The sequence below is a fragment of the Cebus imitator genome, unplaced genomic scaffold (assembly GCF_001604975.1).
Source record: "Cebus imitator isolate Cc_AM_T3 unplaced genomic scaffold, Cebus_imitator-1.0 Scaffold119, whole genome shotgun sequence".
Lineage (NCBI taxonomy): Eukaryota > Metazoa > Chordata > Mammalia > Primates > Cebidae > Cebus > Cebus imitator.
This window is the reverse complement of record NW_016107434.1, coordinates 4,640,423-4,654,001: the sequence shown is the minus strand read 5'-3', so window position 1 is coordinate 4,654,001 and position 13,579 is coordinate 4,640,423. Positions and strand designations below refer to the sequence as shown.

The 13,579-nt window shown below is 38.6% G+C and overlaps 1 protein-coding gene across 5 annotated transcripts in view; it reads left to right on the top strand.

Annotated features, from left to right (window-relative positions):
- Window positions 1-13,579, top strand: part of SLC12A6 (solute carrier family 12 member 6) — a 99,198-nt gene that overhangs the window by 13,277 nt on the left and 72,342 nt on the right. For 2 of the 5 annotated variants that reach the window (XM_037742384.1, XM_017539549.2), the window contains exon 1: window positions 5,812-6,446. The exons of the other annotated variants lie outside the window; for them this stretch is intronic. In XM_037742384.1, coding sequence (XP_037598312.1) covers window positions 6,329-6,446 — 118 coding nt within the window. In that variant the 5' untranslated portion in view covers window positions 5,812-6,328. Of the gene's footprint in view, window positions 1-5,811; window positions 6,447-13,579 lie in introns of those variants that run through there. 5 annotated transcript variants of the gene reach the window in all.

Below are 13,579 nucleotides of genomic sequence, written 5' to 3'. Positions count from 1 at the left end.
AAAAAAAAAAAAAAAAAAATTAATAAAATGGCGTATTCTCTGAATAACTTAGATTCTGTGTTCCTAAAAGGAAATCTAGTATAAGGTTAGGTATTTCATTGTTGTTTACACAAATTATGTGCCTAGAGCAGTGTCGTAGTGCTGAGTTTTATCGACAGTTACTGACCTAGTTACATTAGTCCCTCTGTCCTAATGAAGATTTTGACCCAAGTCTCCGTAGATCTAAAATGGAGTTTTGTTTCAGGGAAGGGAGAAAGCAGTAACTTATAAAAACACTTGTTTTCTGAGAAAAAATTAACAAGGAAATTTTGTTTTGGATTATGTTTTCATTTTCCTTCACATTTTAAGAAATATGTCCTAAGTTTTAACAATATGTTGTTTAATGTGAGTTTTATTTTCTATGTACTGTTTTTGTGTTGACTAGAAGTGTCATACATCAGAAGTGAAATTCTCAGTTACTGAATGTCTGTGTTCATACCTGCCAGTGCTACCTCCTTGGTTGGTGATTCTTAGGTCCTATCACACCTAGGCTATAATGACATTGGACTAAGGAGATAGCTGGCCGCCTTTTATAAAGAGTTGTGATACGGTGAAAGAGGTATCAGTGGAAACTGAGTACTCAGAGGCATTTGATAATGCCGCTTTAGTATTTGGATCAGCAGCCGAAATGGCTGAAGTAGCTATCAAATTAGCCATCAACTGTCCTACTCCATTTTTTCCTCTAGTGAAGACACAACTTTTAGTTTTCTGAAAAAGTAGATGGGCAGGTGGTGGTGTGTTGTGTTCTCAAGGTTCGTTCTTTGCTTGTAGTGCATTGTACTTATAATCCTAGTTTTACATTGCCTTTGAGTCTATAGTTAATTGGATAATAAGATTGTGAGCTTCTTGGGCAGGAACAGTGTCTTGCTCTCCATTTCATTCCTATTTCTTGGCACATAGTTGGCACTCAAATATTACTGAGTAAATGTGTGATCCTTTTGCCCTCAGTTAAAGCGTGAGATTTTCCTGAGGTGTTAACTTGGAGAACTCTTTGTCTTCCTTACGTAATCTACAATATGATGAATCCATCAGAAAATAGTGTATTTTATATATTTATTATCTTTTAGTTTTAGCCCCCAAATTCATTATGTATTCACCAATGATAACATTTCATAAAAATCCAGTTTCATAGACAGTTTCAAGTCGAGATATGGAAGACTTAAGCAGTAAGTCCTTAACATCCCATGACAGTTGGTCTTTACCAAAGTAATTGATTCCTTCAATAATTGTACATAGGAGGCAAAATTTAGAATTTGATCGTTTTGATATTTTTCACTAATATTTACTGTCTCAGTTGCAGAGGGATAAAAGGGTTTGCTTATTTTCCTTATGATAAATAAGGAAAACGTGTATACATCTTCTACTTACGAATGAGACTGTATCTTTCAGGCTCCAGGTATACTAGTAACCCTAAACGTAAGTGGTGAACTGCTGATTGTCCTGTAAGACGTTTACAGCATTTTCTAACACAGAACTATTCAGAGTGTAGTAAGAGACAGTGCTGGCCCATGAGCTGTTTGTTGCCTGTGAGGAGATAAGTTCAGAAATTGAGTTTTCAGAAACTTGCATAGCAGCTTGATAGAACAAATGTATGTCTGTCAAATCTAACAATAACAAATTGGGGCTTGTATTTGGTATATATTTATTTAGTTTTTCTGTTAATTCATTTTTAATATTTTCTAACAAAATTATTGGCCTGTAATGAATTGGAGATTCAAAGAAAAAAAAGTTCTTTACCAGAGATAAGTTGCAAAGCAGTATTCTAAAACAGTGGTTCCCATCCTTTCATGTTCACTTAACCTTCTAAATGATACCACACTGGAGGGGGTATGGAGTGTGGGATGTAGAGTGCTGTTTCCCTACCAGTAGCCCTCTGATAGAGAATCCTTATGTTGAAAATAATTTCCCACTGACTTTCCCTTAATTATTCTGATCTTTTCACTAAATCTGACTTAAAAATTTTTTTTAATAAATGGACTGAATAAAACAAAACGCTGGTTATTATGAGTTCTGAGCTATGCTAGTATATCTTAAGATTGCAGTGTCAAAGTACTACCCCTAAATAGACTCATTCTTCTGAAGAATGGGCATGCTAACTATTTTTTAGCAGGTATAATATACTGTAGTCACAAATAATGTGTTTTACTGAAACTAATTAGTCACATAAATACAATATGTATAAGATTTGGCCTAATATGTAAAGCACTATAGGAGTAATGCCATTATAAATGCCCCTTTTGCCCTGTACTGACCTTTATATCTTATTACTCTAAAATATCATAATTTTTAAAAGTATAAAAATATAAATATTTCATACCTGTATGATCCCTGTTTATCATTGAATAATAATTCATCATATGCCATATATTATAGGTTGATTATTTTATTGATGGACACCTGGGCTATTTCCTGCTTGGGTTGTTATGAATAAAGCTGCTGTATGCATATTTGTTTGAATTTTTTGTGGATTTATGCTTTCATTTATCTTCGGTAAAAATACTGAGAAAAGAATTGCTGGGTCTTAGGGTAGGCATATGTTTTTGATATATAAAAAACTACTGGAACTTTTTCTGAAATGATTGTGCCATTTTATACTCCCCACCAATGTTTATGCTACATCTTTGCCAAAAGTCTTTTTTCTGAGACAGGATCTCACTCTTTCACCTAGGCTGGTGTGCAGTGGCACAATTAGGGCTCACTGCAGCCTCAACCACCCAGGCTCAAGCAGTCCTCCTGCCTTAGCTGGGACTACAGGTGTGTAGTAGCACACCTGGCTAAATTTTTCTGAATTTTGGTAGAGAAGGGTTTTCCCCTTGTTAACCAGGCTGATCTCAAACTCCTGAGCTCAAGCAGTCCTTCCATTTCGGCCCCCAAAAATGCTGGTTTTACAGGCCTGAGACATCATGCCTGAATGCCAACAGTCTTTTAAATCAGCAGTCCCCAACCTTTTTGACACCAGAGACTGGTTTAATGGAAGACAATTTTTCCACAGACTAAGGCAGGGGACAGGCACGGTTTTGGCATGAAACTGTTCCACCTCAGATCATTAGGCATTAAATTCTCATAAGGAGCACACAGCCTAGATACCTTGCATGTGCAGTTCGCAATAGGGTTGGTGCTCCTGTGAGAATCTAATGTTGCTGCTGATCTGACAAGAGGCAGAGCTCAGGCGGAAATGCTTGCCTGCCGCTCATCCTCCTGCTGTGTGGCCCAGTTCCTGACAGGCCAGGGACCAGTACCAGTCCATGGCCCAGGGATTGGGGACTCTTGTTTTATATTGTGATTTTAATTTGCATTTCCCTGCTGGCCAGGGATTGAGCACTTTTTCAACAGCTTTTTGTGGTTTGTGTATCTTCCTTTGTCAATTGTTTAAATCTTTTGCCCATTTTGTTTGTTTGTCTTCATATTATTGAGGTGTAGGGAATTTTGATATATTCTGGGTGCAGATATCCTTTGTCAAGCATATGTTTTGTGAATAATTTTTCCCAGTCTGTGGCTTGCCTATTCATTTTCTTAATGGTGTCCATTGTATTTTTTCAACATTTTATTATGAAAATTTTCTCTTTTTGAGACAGTTTCACTCTGTCATCAGGCCTAGAGTACAGTGGCAGGATTTCAGCTCATTGCAGCTCCCACCCTCCGGGTTCAAGTAATTCTCCTGCCTCAGCCTCCTGAGTAGCTGGGATTATAGGTGCCTACCATGGCACCTGGCTAATTTTTGTGTTTTTTGTGAAAATGGGTTTCACCATGTTGGCTGGGCTGGCCTCGAACTCCTGACCTCAAGTAATCCACCCACCTCGGCTTCCCAAAGTGCTGGGCTTACAGGCATGAGCCACCTTGCCCAGCCTATTATGAAAATTTTCAAGCATACAAGAAATTGAAAGACTTTTATAGTGAACAACCTGTACACCCACCACCCAGATTCTATCATTAACATTTTATCATAATTGTCTTTTCATATCTGTGTCCATCTACCTTGTTATATGCATTTTAAGGTAAATTGCAGAATCAGTTTGATTCCCACAGATACTTTACAATGCATTATTATGAAGTATAAATAATTACGAATTTGAAATCAGTCATTGCAACTTTTTTCTTTTAAGGTAAACTTTTCATACAGTGAAGGCAAAGGGGTGTGTGTGTGTGTATGTGTGTGTGTGTGTGTGTTTTAAGATGAGTTTCACTATTGTTGCCCAGGCTGAAGTGCAATGATGCAATCTTGGCTCACCACAACCTCTGCCTCCCAGGTTCAAGAGATTTTCCTGCCTCAGCCTCCCCAAATCTGGGATTACAAACATGTACCACCATGCCTGGCTAATTTTGTATTTTTAGTACTGATGGGGTTTCTTCATGTTGGTCAGGCTGGTCTTGAACTCCTGACCTCAGGTGATCTGCCTGCCTCAGCTTACCAAAGTGCTGGGATTACAGGTGTGAGCCACTGGGCCCAGCAAAGGCACAAGTTTATAGTGAACATTGGCTGAGTTTTGACAGATGCATGCACCTGTGGAATCCTAAGCTCCATCAAGATGCAGATTATTACCATCACTCTAGGAAGTTCTTTCAGGCCCAGTCCTAGTTAATCTCTCTCTCCATTCGTCCAGATCCAACCATTATCCTGCTTTTTCGGCATCATAGGTTAATTTTGTCTGTTCTAAAACCTTATAAAAGTGGATTCACATATTATGTACTCTTCTGTTAAAAGCATCTTTCACCTAGTATAATGGTTTTGAGATTCATCTATGTTGTTGAACATATTAATAGTTCATTCCTTTTTATTACTGAGTAGTAATTCTTTGTATGAGTATATCACACTTTATCCATTGTCTTGTGAATGTATACCTAAGATGTTTCCAGTTTTTGGACATTATGTATAAACTGCTGTGAACATTTTTGTACAAGTCCTTTTGTGGGAATATATTTTCTTTTTTTTTTAATTTTTTTGAGATAGAGTCTCACTCTCTTGCCCAATCTGGAGTGCAGTGGAGCCGTCTTGCTCCCTGCAACCTCCGCCTCCTGTGTTCAAGCAATTCTCCCTCACCCTCCTGAGCAGCTGGGATTACTACAGGCACCTGCCACCATGCCCGGCTAATTTTTATATTTTTAGTAGAGGTGAGGTTTCACCATTTTGGTCAGGTTGGTCTCGAACTCCTGACCTTGTGATCCACCTGCCTGTCTCCCAAAATGTTGGAATTACAGGCATGAGCCACCACGCCTGGCCTTTTTTNTTTGAGACAGAGTCTCAACTCTGTCACCGAGGCTGGAGTGCAACGGCGAGAACTCAGCTCACTGCAACCTCTACCTCCCGGGTTCAAGAGATTCACTGGCCTCAGCCTCCAGAGTAGCTGGGATTACAGGCATGAGACACCACGCCTGGCTAATTTTTGTATTTTTGGTAGAGATGGGGTTTGACCTTGTTGGCCAGGCTGGTCTAGGATTACAGGCCTGAGCCACCCCAGCTGCATCTTTCGTATTCCAAGTTGATGTAGTGCCAGTCTTTCTTTAAAGAGAACAGTATAAAAATGAACCGTTCCCGGCCGGGCGCAGTGGCTCATGCCAGTAATCCCAGCACTGTGGGAGGCTGAAGGGGCGCGGATCATTTGAGGTCAGGAGTTTGAGATCAGCCAGACCAACATGGTAAGACTGCCTCTACTAAAAATACAAAAAAAATTTAGCCAGACGTGGTGGCATTTGTCTGTAGTCCCAACTACTCAGTAGGCTGAGGCAGGAGAATCGCATGAACCTAGGAGGCAGAGGTTGCAGTGAGCCGAGATCGCGCCACTGCACTCCAGCCTGGGTGAAAGAATGAGACTCTGTCTGTTATGTCAAAAAAAAAAAAAGTGAACTGTTTCCTAATCTTTCTTGTGTGAAATATGAAGGCAAAGGTTGAGATCATGACGTGCACATAAGGATGACAACTTCAGTGAAGGAAACAGAGGAACAAGCAATGGACGGTAGTTCCCTGTGAATTCTGTCCAGTCTCCAGCTTTCAGCAGCTCTGGGAAAGCAGGCTAAACTCTTCTTGGGGTTCTTCAGGCTAATAACAATAAGCAAGGGTGGAGTGCTTAATCCTTTTAAGTGATAAACACTGTGGAAGGCGTGTCTTCAAGCGCCCCACTCCCTCAGGCCTGTAGGTCACGTGAGCTTAAAGTACTTCCCGAATCCCAGCCACTGTCTCCTGTAGGCGGGGATCACAGTCTGAAAGGACAGCAAGGAAGAGGTAGGAAGGGAAAACTAATTGGAAGGAAGTTTAAATATAGAAAGAGTAAGGTATTTCTATCTAACTATAACAATGCCTCACTTCACTGTGACTAAGGTGGAGGACCCAGAGGAGGGGGCAGCAGCTTCGATCTCTCAAGAGCTTAGTTTAGCAGACATAAAAACCCGGATTCAGGATTCAGATGAACCAGGTGAGTAAGCAACGTGGGTGCTTTTGGAACCTATAGAATTTTTCATGAAGGAAGAGGTAACTAGAATATCAGAATTCAAAATGCCTTCTTTAGGACAGAAAATACTGTTGTGGTTGAAGTGTTTTTCAGTTACTTGTTTTACTCCCCTGTGTATCTGATAACTTCTCTTACTTTTCTCACACACTGGTTTGTTGTTCCCCACAATGAGTTCTGTGTTCATTACCAACAGGTGAAACTGAATCAGTGGCAGTGAAGAGTTTTCAAGCAAAAATAATGACACAACAGAAGTCAGTTTATGTGGAATTTAGAATTCACTTTTTCCTCACAGTTTAGATTGTATCTGGAAAAGACTTTAAACCCAACTAAGTGGATAACATTTAAACTCAGCAGTCTATGTAATATTATATAAAGAGGGAGCATGGTTCAGTAGTTTTGTACCGTGGACTTTGACTGTACTTGTGACTTCTCAGGTTCTTCAGTATTTTGCCTCAGTTTACCAGCTAAACAGTAATTCAGTAGTGAATGGTCTAAGAATTTTTTAATGGCAGAACACAAGTCTGTACAATATAGTCATTATGGTGACTAGCATAGCATTAGCTTAAAAAAGTATTTGATGAATGTGATTATCCCTGTTATTTTCTTTAAGTGGTAACAGTACACACTTGCAATTAAATCTTTGTTAATATTACAGTATTAAATATATTTGTAATTTGAAGCCTCTTATTTTTCAAGTCTGTAAATTGTGAGCAGCTTCTTTGGTTATATGAATTTAGGATAAGGGAATAAGCTGTCAAAATTACTTTTATTTTATTTATGTTTTTTGAGATGAAGTCTTGCTCTGTCACCCAGGCTGGAGTCCAGTGGTGTGATCTCCGCTCACTACAAACTATGCCTCCCAGGTTCGAGCAATTCTTCTGCCTCAGCCTCCCAAGTAGGTGGGATTGCAGGTACCCACCACCATACCGGCTAAATTTTGTATTTTTAGTAGAGGCAAGGTTCCATTTTGACCAGGCTGGCCTCAAACTCCTGACCTCAAGTGATCTGCCTGCTTCTGCCTCCCAGAGTGCCTAGATTACAGGTGTGAGCCGCTTCGCCTGGCCTCAAAATTACTTTTAATCCCGTGATTCCATGATTTTCACTTTCCTTTTTAGCATATAACACATTGCGACTCCTTGATGTAAACAGTGGTTGTTTTTTTTCTTTTTTTTCTTTTTTCTTTTTTCTTTTTTAAATTTTTATGTGAGAGGGAGTTTCACTCTTTTTGCCTAGGCTGAAGTGCAATGTGATCTCGACTCACAGCAACCTCTGCCTCCCAGGTTCAAGTGATCCTCCTGCCTCACCCTCCCAAGTAGCTGGGATTACAAGCATGCGCCACCACACCTGGCTAATTTTGTATTTTTTGTAGAGGTGGGGTTTCTCCATGTTGGCCAGGCTGGTCTGGTTTTCTTTTTCTTAAAACCTTTCGAGAATTTTTATGAATCTTGTTTCAAGATAGAAACTATTGAGAAAAATGTTCCTTTCATTATTTTCCTTCTAGTGAGAGAATTTTTTAGGGGAATATCAGAAAAAGGGTTTTATTTAAACTCTGTCCCCAAGGTTATTTTCACTTTGCTGAATAGGATAGTGAAATGTGGGAAAACAAGTTGAACTTACTTTGAACTTGAATGTTATTCTCACAACTCCAGCTCAAAGGAATTAGGTTCTCTCTCAGGCCTGTGCGTATTTGTTTATTTACTTATTTTTTAATTCCAAATATGATGGTAAGGCTTATGTGTATTTGAATCTGCACTTTCTTTGTTGCTTATGTTTGCCGCCCTTAGATTTTAATCCCTTTAGGCTTTTGTTTTTGCTGTTTGTCTTCATTAATTTCATAAGCTGCAAAAAAATGAAGTCCATCTGTACCTCATTTCATTTATTGTTTTTTAAATTTCTTTTCTCCACCACCTCTACTATCTTTTATTATTTCATCTCTACTAGTCCCATTATGTTTGCAGAAATTTGCTTTCTTCAGATTATAAGAGAGTGTTAACATCATTTAATCTATTAGCAACTACCTGTAAAGCCATAAAAATTTGATAGTACCCAATTTTGTAATGAGTGACATTATTAGGCTTAATTTATTTTCTTCGGTAGTAATTGCCTTTAACAAGGAAGAAGTGACAGATATAATCTAAAGTGAATTTAATAAGCCTTTTTATTTTGGCATTTTCCATAACAGCCCAGAAAATACCTATTTGAATAAACTGTTGCTTAGCAAGTGAATAACTGCTGGTAATATATTATCTAAATTGCACTTGCCTTTTCTGTAGGGTTAAATTCAAGGGTAGGAAAGAGAGAAATGTATATGAAAACAATGTAAAAGTTGTTTGTTTTTTTAAAACCTAGGAGTAAAATGGTTTTGAAGATACATGATTTTTTGGAGCAGTTGCTTGAAATGCAGTGAGTTTTATCCCCTTGTTCTCCTAAGTAAAAAAAAAAAAAAAAAAAAAACTTGAATTGATCATGGTTTTTTTCACAAGCACTTCCAACACTGGCCAGTTATGTAACCAGTAGCCTTTTTCATTGTTTTTTCTTCTAGATTTGTATGGAGAGAAAAATATGTATCATCACGTAAATTGAACATATTTAGAAAGTAAATTATCCTTTAAAATGTGTTTTTAAAAGATAAGATTTATTTGAACTGGATAGGTGAGGAATTTGAGATGAAATAGAAGTGTGAATGTATGTAATCTAATTTTTTGAAAAAGTACAGGTATACTTTGGAAATATTGTGGGCTTAGTTCAGACCACTGCAATAAAATGAGCCACGTTAATTTTTTGTTTGTTTGTTTAGATGGAGTCTTGCTCTATCGCCGGTCTGGGGTGCAGTGGCGTGATCTCAGCTTACTGCAACCTCCACCTCCCGGGTTCACGTGATTCTCCTGCCTCAGCCTCCCAAGTAGCTGGGACTACAGATAAATGCCACCATGCCTGGCTAATTTTTTGTATTTTTGGTAGAGGTGGGGTTTTGCCCTGTTAGCCAAGATGATCTCAGTGTCCTGACCTTGTGATCCACCCACCTTGGCCTCCCAAAGTGCTAGGATTATAGGCGTAAGCCACCGTGTCCAGCTGTCACATGAATTTTTGCTTCCCACTGCATATAAAAATGATATTTATACTGTACTGTAGTCTGTTAAGTGTGCAATAGCATTATGTCTTTAAAAAACATGTACATAGCTTAATTTAAAAATTATTTTTATTTTTATTTTTTTAAAAATGGGTTTTGCCATGTTACTCAGGCTGGACTCAAACTTTTGGGCTCAAGCACTCTTCCCCTCCTGCCTCAGCTTCCTAAGTAGGTTGGACTATAGGCGTGCACTACCATACCCGGCTCTAAAAAAAATATTTTATTACCAAAAAATACTAACAATCATCTGAGACTTAAGTAAGTGATAATCTTTTTGCTAGTGGAGGTAGAGAGCATTGACTCAATGTTGATGGCAGGTGGGTTGCTGAAGGTTGTGGTAACTGTGGCAGTTTTTCCAAATAAGATAACAGTGAAGTTTACTGCATGAATTGACTCTTTATTTCATGTAAGATTTCTCTGTAGCATGCAGTGCTGTTTGATAGCATATTTCCCACAGAACTTCTTTCAAATTTAGAGTCAGTCATCTCAAACCTTGCTGCTTTGTTTATGGAATATTCTAAAATTATTTGTTGTTATTTCAACAGTGTTCACAGCATCTTCATCAGCTGATTTCATGTCAATAAACTACTTTCTTTGCTCAACCATAAGAAGCAACTCCTTATCCATTCAGGTTTTATCATAAAATTGCAGCAATTCAGTCACATCTTCAGGCTCCACTTCCAATTCTAATTTTCTTGCTGTTTCCACCACTGCATTATTTTCTCCACTCAAGTCTCGAACCCCTGAAAGTCATCCATGAGGGCTAGGATCAACTTCTTCCCAATGTTATTGTTGATTTCTTTTTCTTTCTTTCTTTTCTTTTCTTTTTTTTTTAAGGCTGGTCAAGTGAAGGAGTAGGAGTGAGAGAAGGCACAAAGAAAGCTATAACTGGTTGTGATCAGTTAGTTGTGAAAACCATTTCACTCACCAGCTTAATGTTGATATTTTTACTTTTTCCCATGAATCACAGATGTTCTTAATGCCATCTAGAATGGCGAATCGTTTTCAATGTACTTTGCCCAGATCCATCAGAGGAATCACGATCTATGGCAGCTATAGCTTTATAAAATGTATTTCATAAATAATAAGTCTTGGAAGTTGAAATAATTCCTAAATGATCCCTAAGCTGTAGATGGACCAAAGATGCTGCTGTTGGTGTTATGCTGGCAGGCATGAACACAACATTGATCTTGTTTATCTCCATCAGAGCTCTTGAGTGACCAGTGCATTGTCGATGAGTAGTAATGTTTTGAAAGAAATCTTTTTTTTTTTCCTGAGCAGTAGGTCTTAGCAGTGGACTTAAAATACTTAGTAAACCGGCTGGGCATGGTGGGTCACACCTGTAATCCCAGGACTTTGGGAGACTGAGGCAGGTGGATCACCTGAGGTCAGGAGTTAAAGACCAGCTTGGCCAACATGATGAAACTCCATCTCTACTGAAAATACAAAACTGGGCATGGTGGCGCATACCTGTAATCCCAGCTACTTGGGAGGCTGAGACAGGAGAATCTCTTGAACCTAGAAGGCAGAGGTTGCGGTGAGCCAAGATCGTGCCACTGCACTCCAGCCTGGGCAACAGAGCAAGACTCCTTCTCAAAAAAAAAAAAAAAAAAATTTTTTTTTTTTTCTTTTTTTTCAGTAAAACATGCTGTAAATGGGTTAGCTGCTATCCAGGCTTTGTTTTTCCACTGAGGATAGACTGTAGAGGTGCACCATTACACCTGGCTTCTTGTATAGTTTTTAAGGGTCTTAGGATTTTCAGAACGGTAGATGAGCATTGGCTTCAACTTAAAGTTACCAGCTGCATTAGTCCCTAACAGTAGAGTCAACATGTCTTTGGAAGTGAGGCATTGTCTTGTCCTTTCTAGCTAGGAAAGTCCTAGATGGCATCTTCTTCCAATATAAGACTGCTTCTTCTACATTGAAAATTTGTTGTTAGTGAAGCCACCTTCATCAGTGATCTTAGCTCAGTCTTCTGGATAACTTGCTACAGCTTCTTTAAAAGCACTTGCTTCTTTACTTTGCATTTTTATGTTTTGGAGATGGCTTCTTTCCTTAAACCTCATGAACCAATTTCTGTTAGCTTCAAACTTTTATTTTGCACCCTCAACTCTTTCAGCCTTGAGAGTTAGGGTCTTTTTCTGGATTAGGTTTTTGCTTACAGGAATGTTTTGGCTAGTTTGATCTTCCATCCAAACCACTAAAACCTTCTCCATATCAGCAGTAAGGTTGTTTAGCTTTCTTATCATTTGTGTGTTCACTGGAATAGCACTTTTAATTTCCTTCAAGAACCTTTCCTTTGCATTCACAACTTTCTGTTTGGTACAAGAGACCTAGATTTTGGCCTGGTGGCTTTTAACATGCTTTCCTCAGTGAGCTTAATCATTTCAAGCTTTTGATTGAAAGTGAGAGGTGTACAACACCTTTTCACTTGAAAACTTAGAGTCCATTGTAGGGTTAACTAGCCTAATTTCAGTATTTTTGTGTCTCAGTGAATAGGGAGGCCCCAATGAGAGGGAGAGAGACAAGGAAGCAGCCGGTTGGTGAAGTGGTCAGAACACACACAATATTTATGGATTAAGTCTTCTGTGGCATAGTTTATGATACCCCAAAACAATTTGAATAGTAACAGCAATTTTAATAGCACAGATCATCATAAACAGGTATAGTAATAATGAAAAAGTTAGAAATACTTCAAGAATTAACAAAATGTGACAGACATGAAGTGAGCACATGCTTTTGGAAAAATGGCACTAAAAGACTTGCTTGACGTAGGGTTGTCACAAACTTTGAGTTTGCAAACAAAAAACCCCACAGTATCTGTGAAGCACCGTAAAGCAAAGCACAATAAAACAAGGTATGCCTGTGTGTTAGAACCCTGCTTCATTTGGGTTTCGAAGGGAAAAGCAGAAACTGGGGCTTTCCTTACCTCTTTCTTGACTGTTTTCTTCCTACCCTTTTTGTTTTCTCTGCAGCCTGTGCACAGAAACAGTACTTAACCTCACACTCTATAATAATCTGTTTACTTGATTCCCTCCCATAGTATACTGATTATAAGCTCCTTGAGGACCTTGTCAGATCATTTTTTATCTTCAGGTCCTAAGGTAATGTCTGGCACATAATAAGCAACTCCGTGAATAAGACATGCTCTCTGCCTTTTTTATTCACCAAACATATGTTCATTGTAAATATGCCAGGTGCTGTACTTTTTTCCTAAGGCTACAGAAGTATAAGATATACGGGATGATCCCCACTGAAGGAAGGAGAATGGCTTTAGAGTCAGACTTCACTTTAAATCCTAGTCCTACTAATTATTAGTAGTGATAATTTGTAATAATTATACTTGAGTGACTTTCGCCAAGCTGTTTAACTTCTCAAGGCCTACTTTCCTTCACTGATAAAACAGAGAATAACAGTACCTGCTTTACAGAGTGGCTGTGAGGATTACATGGGATTATGTACCATATATAAAACAATACATATGTGACAGCACTCAGAACTGAGAACTACCTTTTGTGGTTTAATAAGAAAAAAACAGATTTGGATAACAGATGATGGAGAGAATAACAACATTACCTGGAGCGGATCCTGGACAGGTATGGAAGGGACACAATTCTTGTAGGAAGGTTTAGAGGCAATGGTAAACAAAAGGAATACAAAGGAATGAGAGCAGGGTATAGCACTTAGCAATAAAAATTTAGGGCAGTTAGCATATTGGGCATGTGGTAAAGAAATAGATGAGGGAGAGAGGTAGAGTGAGACCATTTATGGAAATGTTATTAATTTCATTCTCTCCCCACTCTGGGATAGTGGGTGGTTATTGCCTTTCTAGTGGTAATCTGAGCCTGGTGACTAAGTGACTTGCCTCAACGCCACATGGTGAATAGCAGAGCCAGTGTTCATACTTCTGAATTCTCTACGCTCCCCACTAAACCAAATTCTAGCTTTTTTTTTTTTTTTTTTTTTT